Source organism: Mastigoproctus giganteus, chromosome 5, assembly GCF_048544385.1.
Source record: "Mastigoproctus giganteus isolate SK-2022 chromosome 5, ASM4854438v1, whole genome shotgun sequence".
Lineage (NCBI taxonomy): Eukaryota > Metazoa > Arthropoda > Arachnida > Uropygi > Thelyphonidae > Mastigoproctus > Mastigoproctus giganteus.
In genome coordinates, this window is record NC_143579.1 from 14,517,926 (window position 1) to 14,541,578 (window position 23,653).

The following is a 23,653-nucleotide window of genomic DNA, read 5'->3' on the forward strand; positions in this document are numbered from 1 at the left end:
GTCTTATGTACCATTAATGTTACCAAAATATAGTTCCAACCATCTTCTATCATAAGAGCAAGTGGCTAACACTATTTCAATTCCAAATATGATCTTATCTTATTTTTATTTTATTTTTTTCATTTTAAATGCATGATCAACTGTTTGTTTGTTTGTGGACACAAAGGCAACATGGCCATAATGCACCTAACATGTGTATAGAGTTGTATCCGTTTGAGGAAAATAAAGATTTTGTCCATGCATAATGTTATATCTGCTGTGAAATGAGCAATACTCAGTGTTTGTTGCTGAAAATGAGGCAAAGAGTTTTTCCTCATTGTTGTAAATGGGGCAATCAAAGCAATCAATAAGTATATGCTGGACAGTAAAAGGCTGTTGCAGTTTGTAAACTGTGGTGGGTCAGTGGCTGCAAGCAGATAAAGATGTCAGGTATGTGTGTGGCCTATCCGTAATCAGGCTAATACGACTTCTTCATGTCGGTTCTCACATATACTGGATTTACATGGTTTGAGATCTTTTTTATAATGAATAACTTGTTATTACATTGACTTTACCAAATGTGTTGCCATTGTTCAAGACATCTTTTCTTTATAATGAACTTGTAGTCAGATGCATGTGTAGTAAAGGACTGATTATTATTATTATTATTATTATTAGCCATATGGTGCAAGGAAGACTGAGGCTTATGCTGCACCAGCCAAAAAAAAAAAAAAAAATCCCATGTTAACCTGAGAGAGAGAGAGTAAAAGGGAATCACCAAGAAGGCAAGAAAGAGAAGAATGATGTTGTCCAGCTCAGGACCCTGGGTTTGCCAAGCCCATACTCACCAGATGTGAGCCCTTGAGGAGTAATCTATAGAATCGGTAACAGTTTTGGCAGCTAGGTTGGCATTTGTGTTTCCAGCAATTCTAGAATGACCAGAGATCCAACAAAAGAGAACTTGTTTCCTCTCCTTTAATTTAGTCAAGAGTATTCCAGATCTGTCTAAGAGGTTATCATTCTCCATGTTCAGCTTGGATAGCTCTAATGGAATCTTTATATATAACTGTGCAATATGGTTGTTGAGTGTTTAATTTAAAGCTAATTTAAAATGTGTACACGTTGTTATAACAGCATCTTAGGAGCATCAGCGACTAAGGCCATATTGCTCCGTGTATGTCTGTAAATTTCGTGTTCTGAGGTCAATTTTCTGATTGCTGGACGAAAAACTTGTTTCCAGGAGAAAAAGCCATGCTACCCTCACCTGAGATGGACTAACTCAGCCACGTTGTGAAAAAGGCCCACAAAAATTCCTCCTGGAATTTTTGTGGGCCTTTGTTAATAGCAAAGATATTATTAACAAATGTTATTAACAAAGGCACTATGTTAATAACATAGTGCCTTTGTTAATAACAAGGGCACTATGTTAATAGCACAGATTTCTGCAGTACAGCTGCTACATTCAGAAGGGAGTTTCTTGGCTATGGTAATGTTGAGAAATAATACTTCTGCACTAATTTGAGTTTTAGACCCATCTGTGTAGATTTGTATTTACTTGCCGTGCTGAGTTCTCAATTCAGCACGTATTTGCACTATATTCTGTTGGAACTAGGTGTGTCTTCCCCAGGCTGTGAATGAAAGGTCGCACAACGGTACATGACATATCCAAGGTGTGACTGTATGAGAGGCAGTGGGCTGTATCTTAATAAGGCCAAGTTGCCAGTCAGCCTGCAGTGAGCGAAGACGTATCCCGGTTGGTGGGTTTATAGATGGATACGTTCTGTAAAGGTTTTCCCCATTTAAGAGAGAAAAGTCTGTTCCAAGTAGAGTGGTTTGGATGCCCTTTGAGTTTTGCTGCAGATTTAATAAAAGCATTTGTCTGCTTAGATGGAAGGTTTCATGTGATTCAGCATATAGGCTCTGAAGCAGTGATGTACCCCAGTGCAAGACAAATAGCACCATGATGCACAGGATCAAGCCAAAATAGTATGTTTTGTTGTATCTTGCCAAACAATTTCTTTAAACAATTTCTTTTCTCCTGCTTTAACAATTTCTTGCTTAGTGGAAATGTCCTAGGAATTCATGGAATAGGTTAAACCACTGCTGAGAGGTTGCAGCTTTCATAAAAGATGAGGCCAATAATTCTGGGGCAGATCACTGTATGCTACACTCAAATCTTCATAGGGGGTATGGAAGCTGCACGGGGATCTTTCTTATATCACAGACATACAACTATTTGTAGAGTTTACATACCTAGTCAGACGAAATCAGGACTCATCAGATAAGAAATCTTACATCTGATGGTCTTATCAACTTTTTCCAGTAATGATATACAGTAATGGCTTCATTTTCCAGTTTGGTGGTAAAAATTTCTGTATGACATGTACAGTTTGTATGGAAACAACTTTAATTTTCTCGCTGTTGCATGACAACTATCGTATGACATTTCCTTTTGTTGTGTAAGCCTCTGTAATAGCTTATGTGAAAATGCTGCCACGCAAGTCTCCGAGTTTCCCCAAACTGTGCTAAACATTCTTGAATCAGAATGGTTGTCATGCAATACAATATTCACATTCCCAGTCTTCCTGAAAATTTTCACAAGCTTCCATATTGTACTTTGCTTATGCCTTTGCATTCAAATTGCCTATAATCATGTTGAATAGCTTTAAATGACTGTTTTTTTTCGAAATGTTCCCCCACAGACATGATCCTCTGTGCTGAATGCCATGTTCATATATCACACATTTGAATTTGTAGTTTTACAGGTCTGTCAAAAGATGGAGACAACACCACAAACAAAATAAAGAATGTAAGTATTGTGGCCCTCTCACTTTAAATTATTCGCATTTTCATGGGTTTCCTTGAAAATTATCGCCATATATGGAAAGATATGTCTTGTATGAGATAATCCCCTTTACCCCATTATAGGATCTTTATTACTGTAGCAAAAGATAAATATGTGCTTGTATAAAACATAAACTGCAAATTACAAGACTATATACTGCTGTTGCAACTTTATCAACACAGCAAGTTACAGTCTTAAATTCTGTTAAAAATATAGAGAATAAAAGGATGAAACATAATATTAATGTAATATATAAAACATTTTTTTTTTTAAATTTCTGTCTTACATGTTAAGATTATAATTTGTTTCTCTGGTAGGCTAGTTTCAACATTTTACATTATACTAATAAGTATCAGTAAGTAATTAATCCTTCTGTTTCTTTCAGGATGCTATGGCATACAATAAGCTGAATGCTTTTCACTGGCACATCATAGATGATCAGTCATTTCCTTTTGAAAGCAAAGTATTTCCAAATCTAACCATCTTGGTAAGCAGATATTTTATATCCATAACAAATTTTCTATAAATTAATATAACAACTAATCTAAAGCCAATGCTATTAGAAATGCTGTACTGTACTTGAAAGTTATCAGTTGAATTGTTGTTGTTTGTTGTTATGGGAGTTTAATGGCGCATAAGCTACTATGGCCATAATGCACCTTATCAGTTGAAATAGTTTTTAATTGTGGCCTGTTATTGCCATACCAGACATATTACTTCAAAAAAAGTTCATAAAAACTTCATGCTAATTTAAATTTTAATGCTATTAATAAAAGAAAGGCAAATAAATCTATGAGCTACAGAAACAGGCAGTGGCAAAACATTTGCAGTATAGAATACAGGTATATCTCGCTTAACAGCACTTCATTATAATGACACTTGAAAATTATTATCAATATTTGGTTTGCAATATACACAACACACCAGAAAATTGTCATTCACTTAACAACAGTTCCTTTTAATGACTCATTTTTAAGAACCCACTCCTCTCATTAAGCAAGGTTAAAAATGAAAATACATCTAAAATAAGCAGAAAAACATCTAGTGATATCTTTTTACAAAGTGCAGTTCACGCAACTTTTGGCATTTCATATCTTGAAAGTGAAATGATTACTACACTGGTGCGCAAAACTTAAGAACCAACACTATATGAAAGTGTCTGCAATTCTGCCCAGACACGATAGGATGGAGTATATGATGAGAGCCTTGTCGATCAATTCGGCCCTGGAAAGATTGTGCAAGGCTCAAGGGGTAGAATTTTTTTCAGCCTGGACTGTACTTGTTAACAGGAGAGATTGCTTCTACAGGGATGGGATACACTTAAATAGAAAGGGTGCAAGAATATTTGCTGATGCTATCGAGGCAGTGTTAGGTGGGTCGGAAAACTGCTAGATTGGGGGGATACAAGGACTAATAGATTAACAGTAGCCACTGGCAGAGGTGAAAGAGATTCTTGCACTGCTTCTATTGGAATGAGCAGAAGCCTGAAAAACAAGATGCAGGATATTTCAGAGACTGCCGGGAGTCATTGCGGTACAAGTAAACACATGGGTTCTGTTAGGGTAGCTAAGAATAGAAATAGGTGCATGTATACTTGCGTGTACACCAATGCTAGGAGTTTAGTAAATAAATTTGATGAATTTGAGGTATTGCTCAAAACATCAAAGGCAGATATTGTTGGGATATCAGAGACGTGGTGTCACACAGATATAAGGAATGCAGAACTGGAATTTGGGGAGTACGTCTACAGAAAGGATACACTGGATAGGAAGGGAGGAGGGGTTATGCTATTAGTTAAGAAATACATAAAATCCAAGGAAGTGAAGCCAGTGGACATCGCTGGACAGTGCAGTGTCGAGTCAGTTTGGTGTGACATAAGCATTGGGAGATCAAAATTGAGAGTAGGAGTGTGCTATAGGCCTAATGACTCTGATGAGTATAATAAGAAACTGTACAGGGAAATAAGAGTGGGCCAGTAAATCAGAGAGTCTTATAATGGGAGATTTTAATTTCCCAGATATTGACTGGAATTTGGGGGCTGGTCACTCACACACAAGCAAGGTTTTTTTGTTGATTTACTGGATGATTGTTTTCTACATCAGCATGTTCGGGAGGCAACTAGAGGGAGGAATACTCTTGATTTGATTATCAGCAGTGATTCTTCACGCATTAAGAATCTGCAGATAAATGAACCACTAGGTGGCAGTGATCACAGTGTGCTGAAGTGGGATTTACTCAAAGAGGTAACTACCATTAGGGGTAAAGGGAAGGGTTATTGCTTTCGTAAAGGCGACTACGATGGACTGAGACAGTATTTAAATTCTATACAGTGGGACCAACTGATGATGTTACCAACAGCAAATGCAAAATGGAAAGCATTCAAAGAACTTATCTTGGAAGCTACTAGGCTTTACATACCAACTAAGAAATATTGTTCAAGGTTTAGGCCTAAATGGATGTCAGATGAACTGATGAGGCATATGGCAGAGAAGAAACATGCATGGGATACATCCCTTGTATAAGGCAATGGTCAGGCCACACCTAGAGTACTGTATACAGGAGGCCTCATTTCAAGAAGGATGTAGAGCTGCTGGAACGAGTACAGAGAAGGGCAACAAGATTAGTGAATGGAACAAAGGGGTGCTCTTACGAAGAAAGGCTTAAGTTTTGCAAATTACAGTGTCTGGAGACTAGGCACCAGCGAGGTGATCTGATAGAGGTGTATAAAGCTTGAATGGTTTGAGCATGCTCAATGCTGATGGGATTCTTCCTCTCGCTCAGAATAATCACCTGAGAGGGCATAAATTCAAATTGAGGGAAGACAGATGTAGGATAGACGTGCGGAAATTTGCCTTTAGCCAGCGGGTGGTTGGTTGGTTGGTGGAACAGACTTCCATCCCTTGTCGTGGAAGTTGATAGCCTAAATAAGTTTAAGGCTCAGCTGGACAGGTATTTTGAACGAACAGAGGGGTGAAGTGGAAGTGGTTTTTTTTTTTTTTTGGCTGATGCTGCATAAGCTTGCTTTCTTGCATCAAATGCCTCTACTAATGCTAATGCTATTTCTAAACGTTACAACCACAAAATCAAACGAAACAGCCTGTGGTGATTTGCATAACTGTGGCCATTCAGTAGAAAGCTGGCACACATGCAAAAATTTGAATTGTGATGAGAGGGCTCACATAAACTGATAAAAGCAGCAGTTATGTGCAAATAATCAAATAGTGAGCATGATCATTACATATGTTCGATTGGTTTCATACAATCAACAAAATGGCCAGTAGACAACACCTGGATGACTTTACCTGGGATTGAATAATTGGGAAGCTCGAGGAAGGTTGAAGTGCGAGGAGTGTGGCTGCAGAGTTCAGTATCGCCCATAGCATTGTCTCATGTGCGTGGTTGGCCTTCAGAATGACAGCTACAGCTGATCGAAGGGTTTCATTTATCGATTCACCAGATCCTTTGATCTGGTGAATCGATTATTTATCATCCAGTGTTGGTCGTCCACGAAAAATGCCCAATGATGACCGCTATATACTCCTACAGGCCAAAAGGGACTGACACTAGACAGCGGGATCTGTTGCAAACCAGCTGCACAGGATGCAGGATATCGCGGTTTACTGTGGCCAGGCGACTCCACAAAGGTGGACTTTTTGCCCGACAGCCAATATGCTGTGTCCCTTTAACAACTGCCCATCAAAGACACCATTTACAGTGGTGCATCGAACACAAGGACTGGACAGCAGCCCAATGGGGTAAGGTACTCTTTACTGATGGGAGTAGATTCAGTCTCAGCAGCAATTCTTGACGTCAGCTAATCTGGCGAGATGTTGGTACACGGTATCACCCCACAAACATCACTGAAAGGGATCGATATGGCAGTCGAGGTGTTCTCGTCTGGGGAGGCATTATCTTGGATGGATATACACAACTCCAGATACTGGAAGGCGGTACTGTAACCAGTGCATGCTACTGTACTGAGGTAATCCTTCCCTATGTGCGTCTGTTCCGAGGTGCCATTAGCCCCGAGTTCGTATTTATGGATAATAACCCCACACCCCATCGCACTGGAGCTGTTGATTTGCTCCTATGGATTAGCCTGCCAATATAAATCCCATCAAACACATACGGGATGCTCTGGGGAGACGCCATTGGCACGTCCACACCCACCATAAAATGTTCACCAACTAAAGACGGTGCTGACAGAGGAATGGACAATGTTACCGCAAGAACTTATCAACAACATTGTTCTAAGTATGGACAGGTGGTGCAAAGCCTGCATCGACATTAAGGGTGTCCATATCTCCTACTGAGGACCACCTCGTCCCTTTGTTCCATCTTTGGCAGTGATGCATCTGTATCGTGGCAGCCTGTTGCCTTTTTTGAATAAAGTCTCTATGTACCATTTTGTTTCCATTGTTGTGTCAGTGTTGTTTCCTTCCTCATTTCTGTACCTCACGAGGTTTCTTCGGTATGCTTTTCCCATATCCAGGCCACTCCTATGAGAAGCTACAGGTGAAAACCTGACCATTCCTTAAGTTTTACACACTAATGTAGGTTGACAAGTGGAACAAGTTTACAAATAAAGTTAAGTATATAAGCACAAGTCCTATTTTTAAATGCATATTATTACATAAATATTCTGAAAATTGAACTATTCCATTTTCTAGGGTGCTTACAGTCCAAAGCATGTGTACACACAGGATGATATTAAAGACTTGATAAGATATGCTCGTCTTCGTGGTATTAGAGTAATCCCTGAATTTGATACACCTGGTCATACACAAGCCCTTGGAAAATCATTCCCAGGTAAATATCCATCATATCTTTTATTATGGATTTTAAATAACCATATTGCTTCAAAAAATGCATATGATTTATCAGACCATAATACCTGGTCTCTGCAACAAACATTCAGTTCACAATTCACCAGAATTGATTATTTATCATCCATATAATAAATCATCATTTCCCAAACTGAGGTCTGCGGACCCCTTGTGGGTTCATAGACCAGTTCCAGGGGGCCTGCAAAATGATGGTTGACCATATATATATATATATATACACATACATGCATATGTTATATACAGGGGTCCGCAAACTTTTTTTTGATTTTTGAAGGGATCCGTAGATCTCAGTAGTTTGGGAACCACTGTAATAAATAACTGTTGAAACATAAAACTGTTTTATTGTTATATGTGAAAGGATAAGCCAAATTGATTAATTTTTCAGATGAAGGATATCCAATTGACTTTAATTATTATTTCTAGGTATTCTTACACCCTGTTATGGAGAAGGTCCCAATAAGCCTTATACAGCAAATTATCCTGAGCATCACACTGCCGAAATTTTGAACCCAATGATTGATGATACATATAATATATTCTTGGAGCTTGTAAAAGAGGTACAGAAAGTTTTTGTAGATGAGTATATACATCTGGGCATGGATGAAGTTTATTATGCTTGTTGGTAAGTAGCCTTTAGTTTTAAAAAGGGACTAGCATTTAACTCCACAAATTTAGAGTACATACAGATTATAGGAGCTATAAAGTTCCTATAATCTGTATGTTAACATACCAACCAATATTTAGTATTATAAAGGGCAAAATAATATAAGGAATCATTTCTATTAATTTTGCCTGAGGTAAATTATTTCTTCATTATTTTCAATTTTTCTTAGAAGTTGTAATCAGAATAATGTTTAATGCATATCAATGTTCCAGAACATTTTTCAAATTAATAAGTAACCAACAAAAAGTTGTTGGTGGTGGTTGCTTGTTAATGTACACATGATGCCACATGAAGTAATGGGAAAATTACATGTCTTTATGAAATACAGTTCTCTGTGGCAGTATAATGGTTTTGACATTTGTAATTCAATTAGAAAGACTTGTGATTAAGTCCTGTCAGACAGTCAAGGTCAAAACTATCAAGATGTGCTTGTTTTAATTGCGGTCTCCAGGGTTTCTCCTATATGCTGCTGTAGCATCTGAAAAGGCATAAGGCCAAGGCAAGGCAGGCAAGTGCAAGTATGTGTTATGTTGAGTGCCGGTAACTTCGTAACCACGGGATGCTTGATCCCCTGATTCCCAACCTTGGCCACATGGAGGCACACCAGACTACTTTCTAGCTGAGACTCTTACTGGGGCTATCAGGCAAGCCTGGGGGCCCCAAGGTATTGAAGGAAAGGAGAAGGAATTTAGAGGGAGAAGTATGGGGGAAGGAAAGTCCTGTCAGACAGTGGAAGAATTCTTAAAGACCTCTGTAAAATCAGATTGTAGGCACTATAGGTTTAGAAGTCTTTATATCATCAGCATAAGGTAAATAAAATATAGTCCTTCCACAGTTACTGACAAATCATAACTGTTGAAATACTATATTTTCATAGTGAAAATTCCAGTCACTATGCATTTTTCAGCATTTATAGATACTACATTGTAAGAGAACAGGATGAAAATAACTCTAGCCTTCTAAGACAGCCACTTCAAGAATTTAAGGTTATCTTCAAACAAAGAAAAAAAAAAAAACAATCTTATTGGAAATAAAAAGTTTGCAAGTATCACATTTTTATAATGGTATTAATGATATTGATAAATGAAATAATAGGAATATTCCTGATATCTGTAGGAAATCCAGCCCAGAAATTAAAAAATTTATGGACCGTAATGGTTATACAGAATACAATCAAGTGGAGCAACATTATGTTCGCAGAACTTTAGAGAATGTTAAATCCACCGGGTACAAATATATGATTTGGCAGGATCCTATTGACAATGATGTACAGGTAATGTCTCCTTTCACTCACTTTAGTATGTATATTTTTTCTCTGAAATGAAATTTCTTTGAAAACCAATGAAACTGTTTTACTATGAATATTTTGTCATATCTGAATAAAATGTATTTTGATTTCATAATTTCTGCATTAGGCATCACCAGATTCCATTGTAGGCATTTGGAAAGACACTTATTTAGATTCAAAAATGAATAAGTGGGAAGACTATATAGTACCAATTGCTAAGAAAGGATATCAGATGGTGCTGTCTGCATGCTGGTACTTAAACTATATTTCTTATGGACAGGATTGGAGAAAATATTATGAATGTGACCCAAGATCATTTGATGGTAAGATAATTATTCTTGAAATAGTTTTATTTTTATGAAAGGTCTTTTATTGAAGCAACTTATTTTTTTACTAACTGCTAAAAATGTGACAAATCAGAGGATTACCAACTGAAGGGCACTTCTAATAATCTCTCTTTATTGATTAATATATGACAAATGCATTCTGTTTCATAAAGTGAGTGCACAAGCCATATTTCAATCTCAAATTTCTGCAGTACATTAGGCAGTTGTTTTAAGTTTTTTTTAAGAAAATAACAACTGCTATTCTGAAGGTACTGTATCTCTACAATGGTTATACTAGTCATTACAAAAAAAAAAAAAAAGTAAAATTAATATTACGTTTATTTTATCAGTAAAATTAGTGACCAGAGGAAAATGCTTGTCACTAATACAACTCTAATTATAAGACATACACACTAACCAAACATTTATGAAAAAGAAATAAAATAAAAAATGCTGCACTTTTATTATACGTCTGCAAATTAATATCATTCTTTTTTTACATCTGATCATTAAAGATAAAGTAATTTTAATAAATTTTATGCTTTTCCCATATCATTCCCAATCTACTGTATTAAATTTACATAAATTTAATACAGTAGATTGCTGTATTAAAATAAAATTTAATGCATTTCAAAAATTAAACTGCAAATTCCTACTGTCAATGTCTGCACACAATTCAGGTCTCATCTGATATGAAAAGATCAGTTGAACATATTTTCTCAAATAAAAAAAAAATATTTTCCTTGAAAATTAACTGAATATAAAATTAATCCTCTGGAGGTACATACTCTTCAAAATGTGAAGAGTATGAGCCTCCAGAGGATTAATTTTATCTGTGATAGATGTGGGCGACATCCACAAAGGGTGGACATCACCCACATTTATCACAGATAAAAAAAAAATAGAAAGGGCATTTAAATTAACTGATTAACACAACTATGTATATTTTTAGGGTAAAATATTATATTCATAATCACTATTTTTTTTAAAATACTTTCAAAATAAGTGATCATGCCAGCTGATTTTTACACCTTGACATTTATAATTTTTAACATGATCACATATCAATAAAAAAAAAAAGTAAAGTGCAGCCATTATCAACCCACTGCAGGATGGAAGCCTCCTCAACAATTCATGCTGAGGGAAATGGACCATAATCTGCCACGCTGGTCCAGTGCGGGTTGGCAGATCGACCGTATTCAGCAGTCAGGGGCTTGAACCCCGGTCTACTCAAGGAGCGTGTGCTACTGCACTCTCGCTCCTGCCCACTCGGCTACGGAGGCCCACATATCAATATAGCTCGCCAATTGTATGACCAACTGAAATCTGTATTATCGTATCTACAGTCCCAATACCTAAATAACAACAAAACATTCATGATGTAACTAATCATACTGCCATTTTACATCTTCGACAGTAAGTACTTTATAAATGCTGCTGCATATTGATGTTTTGTGTTTGTGTTAATTCGTTATTTCTTGAACATACACATTATAAAATTAAAAATTATTGAAAATTGCCATTTTCATAATGGCAATATTTACTTTATTTTTTGTTTTGTGATGTTAGTGATTTTGCATGCTGATTTTCCTATAATGCAGTCACATAACATTACACAATATTTTTTTTTACATTATAAATAATTATATTCAATAACTGCAGCACTATTGAAAAATTAAAACTATTGAAAATGAAATTAACTGTTATATGAAAAATTAAATTAACTATTGAAAAATTATATTCAATAACTGCAACTTTAATAAAAAAAAAAAGCAATCAAAACATTTTCAATAGGTACATTATTATTATTATTAGCCATATGGTATGTTCCAATTTAAAAGCTTACAATTAATGATTCAAAATTTTTTTCTCTATTAATTAAAACTTATACATGATATAAATATAATAATAATCCTAAAACATTTTTTTTTTATTTGTAGTCATGTTTATCATAGAATTCCACTCTTAGATATTATGATATGGTTGTGAACAGCCATTCTTTTTAGCAGAAAAAAAAAAACCCTTCAAGGATTGCCTGTAAATCCTCCTCTATGAATTTGTCTAGTTTTTTTCTCAAATTTATTTCAGCTATTCAATTCCAAAACATCAGATGGAAGTTTGTTTAAACAATCAATTAGTGATTATTTGTGCATTACGAATTTGCAGATAAAGGAACTAGATGGCAGTAATAGTAATAATCGTGGCATATGATGTAAGAAAGCAAGTGTAGCATCAGCCAAAAAAAAAAAAAAAAAATTCACACAACCATTCCCTATAAATGTTAGTCCAGTTCCTCTTTAAATTTATTCAACCTATCAACTTCCACGTCAGATGGAAGTTTGTTCCAGCAATTAACCACCAGCTGGCTAAAGGCAAATTTCTGCACATCTATTCTACATTTGTCTTTTCTTAATTTGAATTTATGCCCCCTTACGTTCGTAATCTGAACAAGTGGAAGGATCCCATCAGAATTCAGCGTGCTCAACCCATTCAAGGCCTTATACACCTCAATCAGATAACCTCGCAGGTGCCTGGTCTCCAGCCACTGCAATTTGCAGAACTTAAGCCTCTCTTGGTAAGAGGATCCCTTCATTCCCCTCACCAATCTTGTTGTCCTTCTCTGTACACGCTCAAGCAAATCTACATCCTTCCTAAAATGAGGCCTCCAGACCTGTATACAGTACTCAAGGTGTGGTCTGACCATTGACTTATACAAAGGGATAATCACCTCCTTTTCCCTGTTATCATACAGACAAAACCCCATGATCTGCTCTTGCAGCCTGTCTACATTGTTCAGAAAACTTCATATCTGACTGCACAATTACTCCCAGGTCTTTTTCATTTTCTACCACCCTAAGTGTAGCACCACACAGTTGGTACATTCCTCTGGGGTTACTTCTACTCATATGCAGTACTTTGCATTTGTCAATGTTGAACTTCAGTTGCCACTTCTCAGCCCATCTTCCCAAATTTTCTAGATCCTGTTGCAGTAGCACACTGCTATTACTGTCATTAACAACCCTGCCAACCTTTGTAACATCTGCAAACTTTGACACTAAGCCTGATATACCTTCATCAATATCATTGATAAATATACAAAACAACAGTGGACCCAACACCGAACCCTGTTGGACTCCATTAATAACATTAGTCCATGAAGAGCAGCGCCCATTGATTACCACCATCTGTCTTCTCCCACTCAACCATCCTTTTATCCATTGTAGCAACTTATCCTTAATAACATTCTGCTCCAGTTTGTACAGTAGCCTTCCATGCGCAACAGTGTCAAAAGCTTTTCTGAAATCCAAGTATGTGATATCAAAACCTGAGTCCAAGGATGCTGTCATAATTATGGCTAAGGGTTTGCTTAGTTCCTTTGCCGCCTCCTTTAATATAACTGGATAGATCCCATCCACACCAAGTGCCTTGCTTATGTTTAGCTTCAACAATTTCTCCTCCACTTTGCTCTCAGTTATTACAAAATCATTAAGCACCCTGCTGCAATTTGATGACCAAATTGTATATAGTGGGACCAACTGATGATGTTATCAACATCAAATTCTAAATGGGATGCATTCAAGGAAGTAATTGTGAAAGCTACTAAGCTTTTCATACTGAAATACTGTTCAAGGTTTAGGCCTAATTGGATGTCAGATGAACTAGAGAGGGAGAATGTTCAAAGAACACTGGTCGGTGAAATAAAATGTCAGCCTATGGGTGGGTGGAATCTAAAATGATTGTATAATTTCTCATACACAATAGTACTGTATATTGCATTGTCTATATGTGAAAATAAATTTCACACTGATGTTCTTCCTGTTCAAAGTTGCTAATTTTAAATAGATTTTAGTGATACTAACTCATTCTTAGAACATTCCTAAAAGTACTCGGAGCTACAAGGGCTGGATAGATTAAACCACTCAAATATCACTGCTGAAAGATTAAGTAATTTTTGCCTGTTATTTACGAGAAGCAAAACAACTTCTGAGATTAAAAAAAACTTTCAAGTAAGCTCAGTTTTTTTTGTTTTTTTTTTTAGTAGCCATAGCAACAATTATTATGTAGGGAACAAAAAAAAAAAAAAAAAAAACCATCATTCCTCCACAGGAAACAAGAGATAAAGTAGCATAATAAAAATTCCCTGGGCCATAAAGTGATTACAACTTGTGAGGAGCAAATCTAATATGTCTAAACAGTACATCAAATACACTGTATCAAATACACTAGTGTATTTGATACAGTGTATTTTGTTTTTGACACAAAAACACTAGTGTTTTTGTGTCAAATACACTAGTGTATTTGACACAAAAAAAAAAAAAAAAATACAACTTACTATTTTCATTTTTATTAGAATCATATAAGCATGAATTTTAGTATTCTTCCAATATGAATATTCACTTTTAATCTCCAGCATTAATTGGAAAAGATCAGCTGTAAAAAAAAAATTCTTTACAGCAACCATGTGTCAAAAATCATCATTGTTATGGAAACATTTTTGGCTATACAAGTTGGTTGGAAATTTTTTTCTTTTTTGAACAACAAAATTGTTGTTTTTTGATCTTACAATACACATCAGAAAAAAATAATTTTTTTAAATTCCCCTGTCCCCCCCCAAAAAAAAACAATTGGCGAGCAAAGACACCACGCACCTGCTGTTGTTATTGCTTTTTGCACACACACAAGATGGTTATGGACTTTAGATTTTTCATATAGTTGTATTTATATTACAAGTACTGTATATGAACAAATAACTTTCTAAAAGATTTCTGGGCATTTCTTCATAACTGGTCTTCTTTAAAGTTATGCTTCTCTGAAAAATGAAAGATTGCCAGAACCTATACAAAATGTGATAGCACTCACAGGTAAAAAGATTCTATTGTTAATGATAAAGACTTTATACTGCCTCTAGAAAGCAAACAGATTCCAGTAGACTTGGTCAAAGTTTTTGCACAGGAAAGGTTTATAAAACACTGGAATAATTTTCTATCCCATATGGCTAATAAAAAGTTAACAGAAAGAATACAAGTGGCAATGTTCAATAAGTTTTTATGAACTAAACTAAACGTTTAGCTTCTACTATTGCTATTATTAATTTCCATTATTACTATAAATAAAATGTCAGCCTATGGGTGGGTGGAATCTAAAATGGTTGTATAATTTCTCATACACAATAGTACTGTATATTGCATTGTCTATATGTGAAAATATATTTCACATAGTATATACACTAACATATGTATTCTCTGGAATTATGAATTAGGTACTGAAAAGGAAAAAGATCTTGTAATAGGAGGTGAAGTCTGCATGTGGGGTGAATACGTTGATGGCACCAATCTCCTTTCCCGACTATGGTGAGTTTAAACATCCTCTCACTGCCCTAAAATTTCTCTGAGCCCATATGCTATCTGGGTAGTTAATGAAGAGAAACCTCAAGTATAAAATTTTAATGATAAGAAATCCTATTTCCAGTAGAAATATACCATAATTAGCAAAATATCAGGCAATGTAATTTTACTTTTGGCACTAAACTTCAAGGATCATGACAATATGCACTGCACCCAAACTGTGTCAGGAAAATAATTATTTCAAGAAGAGTGAAACAGAATTCTTTTTTGTAGGAATTTAGTAAAGTTCCTTTTTAAACCAAGACAGAGTAAATGACCTCATCCAAGACAAAGTATTTTAAAAATTTTGTTTTTGAAAATAAAACTAATTAACCTTCTTATTGAATTAAGTTCACTCTTACAATGCAATAATTATTGCCAAATACAATTTGGAATAAGATATAAAGAGAAAAATTTATATATTTGCAGAAAGAATGTAGAAAGTTAAAAATAAGCACACAGAAAGACAACTCAAACTTTTAACATGATTTCTTTAGAGTAGTGAAGATGTAAACAGATAAATTTAGGCATACTTGTTACTTCTCTGTATAATCCCAACAATTCACAACCCAAGAGAAAGATGGAAAAGTGATGTCAATGTGAGGAATATTACAGTATTTCATAGCTGCTCTTCTTTGCAACTTGGCATTCACTGATCAAAATCAGTGTTGTCGTATCACAGCATCACAGAAAAGTATTACAAATACTTCTGTGATTCTGTGGCTTTGGAAAAATGATCAGTAGGAAGACAGAGTATCACCCATCTTCACTTGCCAATTCCTCTCTTCTTTTTTTTTTTGGGAGGGAGGGGCATTGAAACAGCAGAAGTAAAAAATACTTCTGCCATTTCAATGCCTGTTTGCTCTCCCCTGTTTGCTCTCCCCCTCTCCACCCCTTTACTTATTATGTCCAACTGAGAAGATTTCTATTCATCTGGTATGTTATGCTACACATGAGATATATCAAGCAATCATTCTTTTCGACATTGGAAGATTTCAGCAGCTGAGGAATCTGCCATGCTAACAGCTGAAATCATTATGGATTATTACTAACACAGAAAAGAATTACTTCTAAGGGAAAGCTATGAAACAACCAGTAGGCAAAACCTTTATTTCCCCTCACCCCCTTTATATGGTGGGAAAAGAAATAAAGGAACTTTTGAGTAACACCTTATCTTACACAGTCTGTGAACAACTCAACAAGAAATATTTTAACCCTTAACTGTTCCTCTTTTTTTAATGTTTGCTTGAAACCTCTTTCCAGAAATAAACTTTATTTCTGGAAAGAGGTTCTGGAAAGTGTCTGGAAAAAGAAATATAGAAACTGTCAGGTGCTGCATAACAATGTTTATTACAGAGCTGTGACTGCTGCTTGGTTAAGGGAACTAAAGGATATATGATTAAACATGTGGGACCTAATGACTTAAAAGCAAGAAATATAAGGTCACACTGGAAAATGTTATTGTCTGTGGTTCTGCCCACACATGGCAGAAGGGACTAAACCATGAGAGACTTGGTGGTTTAACTTAAGGCTACAGTGAATTCTGTTATTTCTTGAGTTCTATTAACTGAAGTTATTAATACAGTCGATTCTGGTTATTTGGGACACATCAGGGCTAGCGCATTTTGGCCTGATTAAGCAGCTGCCCCAATTATCCAAAGTTTCACGTAAATAGTTAAAAATACAATGGACCCCCACTTTACAATTGGTTCACAGTACAATCAAATCACGTTACAATGGCGTCACCATAGAAAAGTACCATTCACTATACGATGTGTAGTAAGCGCCGGTCATTGTGATCATGTTTGTGAATTGAATTTTAATTCTATTAAACAGCGATTCTAATTAGCGAAAATAGGAGGAATGTTATCCACAGGCTATAAAAGTAAAGATATATTAAACATAAATTTACCATTTATTATCTTACCAATTATAAAATTAAATGATACGTGAAAATCGGAAGAATATACGTGATAATTGGAATAATTAATACATACTGTAATATATACATACTAACTAGTTGACATTTCTGTTCACTGACATTTGTTGTTGTTGTTTGGTTTTTAGGAGCATTACCAACTAAGGCCACATTGCTCCGGGGATATGCGGTGGTCATTCCCTGACCTTTCCGCATCCTCCGTATTTGGTGGTCACGGGCTCGAACCCTGGTCTAATCAAGAAGCATTTGCTAAGCACTGCTGCTCCTGCCCACCTGGCTACAGAGGCGCTACTGACATTTGTGGGTGGGGGTTAAAATTTAAAACAGTAAAGAGATAAGCAATCAGTAACAAAGAACACGGCACACACAAATTGCAAGTAACACGATACGTGCAAGTGAGAACAAAGTAACAAGTTATGAAGCTTTAAAAATAGGAATGAAGAAAAGATTTTGAAAATTAATTTTTTTATATGATTGAAGATTCCATGGAAGTGTAAACACATTTCACCATAATGACCCACAGCATTCCAGCTGTTGGTATTATCGCAAATTCAATAAGATTGAGTTTACTATCCATTTATGATAGATTGCACTAACAGAAAAGCTCAATAAACAGGTGACTGCTAATTATTTTATGGTTGTGACCTCCAGAAATCTGACCAAACCATGTGGTACAGTCGGAGACAATCTTAGGGTAATCTCTAGCACTGCAGTCTCCTGCCCCGATTAAACGGCATGTTGTCCCAATTAAGCGAATTAAACCCTGGCTATTTTCTCGATTGGGTTCTGTTTTTTAAGATTTGCTCAGATTAACTGGTGGCCCAAATAACTGGAATCCACTGTATATGCCATTTAATACTAATGCACTACAGGAAGTGTTTAAGGGATCTATCCAGGAAGTTACAAAACATTTGTTCCAGTTTAAAAGTACCGCAAAAGAAAAATGCCAAAATGGGGCAATTAGTGCCTATCATGTGACACTGCTTCACACAATAACTATAAGAAGATATGTAATAAAAGCACTATTAAGCAACTCATAGCATAAATTACAGCAGGCTGGAATAGCAGTGAAGATCCATCAGTGGATTAGGGGAGAGAGAATGGTCATAAATGGGTAACACCACTCTGCATGGTTTTTGACATGTGTAAACTAATAGCTGTTTTTAACTCAGTTTTTTAAGATTCTTTCAGAAATTTATTTGTTTTTTTCTATCATGTACCATTTTTTCACAAATCACTTAAGTTCATGTCACGAGTTGTATTATTAAATGTATTAAGTTAGGAGTAAATGGGAATTTGTAAGCTAAATCTTCACATGTTAGCAACACTGCCTTCAGTCATTTGTTTCTTGACCTTGAGAGCTCCAATGCAGCAGTGTTTATCAGTGTGAGTTCAGTTTATTTTTGATGTTATGTAAACCTTATGCTGAAAAGTGAGTAAAATGTCTTCATGCAGGTGTTTAAACAATCCGAACTTATTTTGTTATATTTGTGGGAGTTATGTAGGCCTCGAGCAAGACAAGATATTGCAGAATTTGTAAAAAATGTGTATTGTGCTTATTTTGGAGTGAAACTCAATGACCAAGATAAACAATGGGCTCCACATAAAGTTTTCCAAACCTGTGTTGAAGCATTGAGGTTGTGAAAAAATGGTAAAAAGAAAGCTATGTCATTTGCAATTCCCATGATTTGGCATCAGCCTACAAATCACTGTGATGACTGTTACTTTTGCTTAGTTAATGTAGAGGGATACAATGCAAAGAGTAAGAAGGGCATTGTGTCTCCTAATATTCCATCTGCCATTGGACAAGCCACACATGAAGATAACCTGCTGATTCCATGCCTTCCACTGAAATTGGAGAATGTAGTAGCATAGACAGTGCTGAAATTGAAGCTTCTGAAGATGAAACTGAAGTCTACATGCCTGGAGACATTGAGTACAGCCCTCAACTGTTTTTACAGCATGAACTAAATGATAAGGTAAGAGATTTAAATTTACCAAAGGAATATGCAGAACCAAGGAGATACAGGCACTCCCCGGCTTACATAATACTCAACTTATGGAAATTTGACTTTACATAAGTTTTTGCCAGCCCGTGCAAACTTACCGTATTTCTCCATGTATAAGATGCACCCTTTTTCGAAAAATTTGGGGTTTAAAAACTGGGTGTGTCTTATACAGTGGTTGTAGATTTTTTTACTTGCATTTCCTGCTTTTTCGCACTTGTTGTCTTTGCGCTCATTGTTTCGCACTTGTTACCGGCATATTAGGTTACATTTTGCCACATTCTGCCCAGAAATGGCTCAGAAAAGATTTTCGTACAGTGCTGAATTCAAGTTAAAAGTGATCCAGTCTGCAAAAGTTAATGGAAATCGTGCTGCTGAACGTAAGTTTGGTTCTCCTCCAACTGAGAAAACAATCCGAGACTGGCTATGGAAAGAAGAAACCCTACTGAAAACGCCATGGCAGGAGAAGGCCATGAGAGGCAAGTCAGCAAAATGGCCTGATTTAGAGAGGGAATTGAAGATATGGATTGAAGAGCAAAGGGCAACTGGAATTCCTGTGTCCACAAAAGATGGTTCAGCATGAGGCAAGAAGAATTGCTGATGAAAAAGAAGTTACTGATTTCAAAGGAGGACACAATTGGTGCTTCAGGTTCATGAAATGGAATGGACTAAGCATGCGTACACACACCAGACTTGCCCAAAAGATGCCTGAAACCTATGAGCAGAAGGTCCTTGAATTTCATCGTTTTGTCATTCAATGTCAGAAGACACATCAGTTTGAGTTGGGACAGATTGCAAGTGTGGACGAAGTCCCCCTTCAATTTGATGTCCCAAGTAACAGAACTGTTGATAAGAAGGGGGTGAAAACTGTAACTGTGAAGACAAGTGGACATGAAAAGAGCCATTATACAGTTGTTCTAGCTTGTTGTGCCGACGAAACCCTATGCTGATTTTCAAACGCAAAACAATGCCAAAAGAAGACATTCCTCAAGGAGTGATTGTCCACGTTCATGACAAGGGTTGGATGGATCAGGATGGGATGAAGATCTGGTTTGAGAAAGTTTGGAGCAGGAGACCAGGTGGGCTCTTATGCAAACCTGCCCTATTGGTGCTTGATCAGTTCAGGGCACACATAATAAAAAACACAAAGAAGATTGCTGCAGAGCAAAAAACAAAACTTGCCATCATACCTGGAGGCTTGACATTCCAGCTCCAACCACTTGATGTCAGCATTAACAAACCTTTCAAAGCTGCCATGAGAGACGAATGGAACCAATGGATGAAGTCTTCTGGAGACAATTTGACACCAGCAGGAAGAGTGAAGAAACCAACTATAGGAGAAGTTTGTACCCGGGTAAAAAGATCCTGGGATAATATCAAGATTGAGATCATTGTCAAGTCATTTAAGAAGTGTGGCATTTCAAATGCCATAGATGGAACTGAGGATGAGGCAATATATGAAGACAGTGGTTCGTCATCAGACACAGATGAGGACAAGCTAATGGATGGGAGTTTTGACAGTGATGAGGAGTTGTATGAATTTTATGATGAATAAAACTTGAGTTCAATAACTTTATGTAATACATTTTTTTTTAAATTTTGGTCCCCAAAATTAAGACGCGTCTTATACATGGGGAAATACGGGATATTATATTATAAATGGGTAGCAAACTCGATCTTATTGCATTTGTGATAATACCGATAACTGGAATTCTGTGGGTTTTTACATTACAGTATTATGGTGAAATCAGTTCTCCTTCACTGAAATCTTCAATCATATAAAAAGCATAAATAAATTTTCAGAATATTCTCTTCATTCCTATTTACTTATTACAATGGTGAAGGGACCAACGGAAAGTGCAAGTGCTGGCAGTGCTAGGAAACGAAACAAAATTGATTTAGAAATGATGATTAATTAAGAAGTACGAAACAGGACAAAATTTGTCATCTACTGCACGGAATTAGGTGTTGCTGCTTCAACACTGAATACTATTTTAAGGAACAGTGCGCGTATAAAAGAACACGTTAAAGGATCAACCCATTTAAGATCAATAGTGATCACAAAGCAGCGTTCAGGTGCTATATCAAAGATGGAAAAGCTATTAATAATATGGATGGAAAATCAGATTCAGAAGCAAGTACCCCGAGTCCAATGGCCAGTCAAGCAAAAGCAAGAAGTATTTATGAAGATATTAAGAATAAGTAAGGCGAACCCCAAGCCAAGTTTGTGGCAAGCAACGGATGGTTTATAGGTTCAAGCATCACAGTGGTTTCCAAAGCATTAAAGTATACAGTGAAGTTTCCAGTGTTGATTCTGCAGCTGCAGAGAAATTTTGTGATGTGTTGGAAAAAACACCTAAATTTCCACAGCCCTCAACTTCCTCAGCGGCGTGCTTATCAGCTGGAGAGTTAATTCTGGCAATGATGCTCGAAAGGTAAAACTTGCTGACGTTATGCCTGTCTCCTCTCTTTTTGTAATTTTATCATTTTGAAAGTTTTGTAATTTTATACACTTTGTAATTTTTCCTATGCATGAGATAAAAAATTGAATCAATAATTCTATTTACATGTTTGTCGAACATTTCTTTTTTGATTCAATCAAATTCAGTGTGCATAGTTGCGAGTGCTGCATAAGCATTTAGGGAAATTCTGACTTACATAGAGTTCCGTGGAACACAACCCTTACATAAGTCGGGGAGTGGCTGTATTTGGTTCTAGACAAGTCAAAAAATCTAGCACATGGGACATTTTTCTCATGGTACAGACACAGAGAATGAGAACAATTCCTCCTTTTCTGAGGACGATTCTATAGTTTTTTTCCCATAATATAAATGACAATGAACTATTTAGGAATTGGTTAAAATCACACACAATGGAGACTCTTTTTATTGACTCATCAAAGAGGAGTCTCAAAGATGTGTTTCCCCATAATGGAAATAAATATGGTCCAATTCCAGTAGCTCACTCTGTGCATTTGAAAGAAACAAAACTTGAAGTTGTTGATATGAAGAACATGGTTGGTCTGTATTTGTTATTTTTGTTGGACCTAAAATTCACAAACTGATGAGTGTCTGAGATTTTGAAGAAACTATGAATAAAGGAGAAAAACAGGCATGGATTAGCTTCAGGTCTGTTGTTGAGAACTTCTTAGGGAACAACAAGGATCCAGACTACAAGAATTTAGTTGAAAATATGTTGGAAAATTTCAAGAAGCTGGGCTAAAACATGAGTGTCAAGGTACATGTTTTACATTACCACATCAACTATTTCCCAGAAAATTTAGGAAGTGTTAGTGAAGAACAGGATCAGAAGTTTCACTAAGACATTAAAGACGTGAAGATGAGTTAGCAGGGGAAGTGAAATGTCAACATTATGGCTGACTATTGCTGGATGCTGAGGAGGGAATGTAAAGTAGAAGGATCTGCAAAAAAATTAAAGAAACAAAATTTTGATCAGTTTTTAAAATGAGGTGAGTGTTTAGTGGATTCTTTACCACACTGCCTTATAATAGTGTTTTCAATATTTAAATATAAAAGTCTGGTAAAAGTAACTTTTTTTATAATTTTAGTGCACAAATTCTGCCAAAAATTAATAAAAATTTTCAAAAAATTAAATTTTCTATTGTGATTTTTGAAGAAACTTGACATGATAAAAACAAAAGTCATTTTTGAAATTAGCATTAAAAAATGATTCAGAAACACCCTTTTCTGAGAAAATATCAATGAATTTTGTTTCAAAATGCAGAGTAATGTAATCTTCAGACTGAAATGGCATTGTAAACAGGGTCCCTGATCAGTGCTCAGACCTTTCATTTCTTATCTTCTTAATGATAGTGATGAGAGAATACGGGGATTGGAAGGCAAGTTAACAATTGTAACCAAACTACAAATATGGACTGAAAAATGATAGCTAAAGTAAAATTTTTTTTAATGATTAATTTAACTATGTATTTTTCTCTCCCTCCTTCCCTCAGATTTCCAAGGAAGGAGGGGGGGGGGCGAACTTGGCCACATTGTGAAAAAGCCATAAAAATTCAATGCATCATTGATGGATTCAAACTCAGTCCTTTTCCATCTGGTGTGGGAGGATGGCGAGTATAACGACTGTGCTACAAGGGTACAAAGTTTAATGCTACCAAATACAAAGTACTGCATTTGGAGAACAGAAACCCAGGGGTAGTAAATAGATTAAGAAAGAAGAATAAAAGGATATTCAGAATCAGAAAGACTTTGGGATTATGATATAAAAAAACATTAAGTTCAATAATACAGTGTAAGCGGGTGGCAAGAATGGCAAGTGGTGTTCTATCAACAAATTATCAGATCACTATCCCTCTCTATAAGGTGATGGTGAGATCACACTTAGAATATTGCAT

At 36.0% G+C, this 23,653-nt stretch overlaps 1 protein-coding gene across 1 annotated transcript in view; it reads left to right on the forward strand.

Annotated features, from left to right (window-relative positions):
* The window catches only part of LOC150085189 (beta-hexosaminidase subunit beta-like), a 69,275-nt gene that overhangs the window by 41,959 nt on the left and 3,663 nt on the right, over positions 1–23,653 (forward strand). The window contains exons 6-11 of the mRNA XM_090373075.1: positions 3,210–3,311; positions 7,495–7,633; positions 8,095–8,293; positions 9,452–9,608; positions 9,751–9,946; positions 15,210–15,300. Of these exons, the coding sequence (XP_090229201.1) occupies positions 3,210–3,311; positions 7,495–7,633; positions 8,095–8,293; positions 9,452–9,608; positions 9,751–9,946; positions 15,210–15,300 (884 nt within the window). The remainder of the gene's footprint in view (positions 1–3,209; positions 3,312–7,494; positions 7,634–8,094; positions 8,294–9,451; positions 9,609–9,750; positions 9,947–15,209; positions 15,301–23,653) is intronic.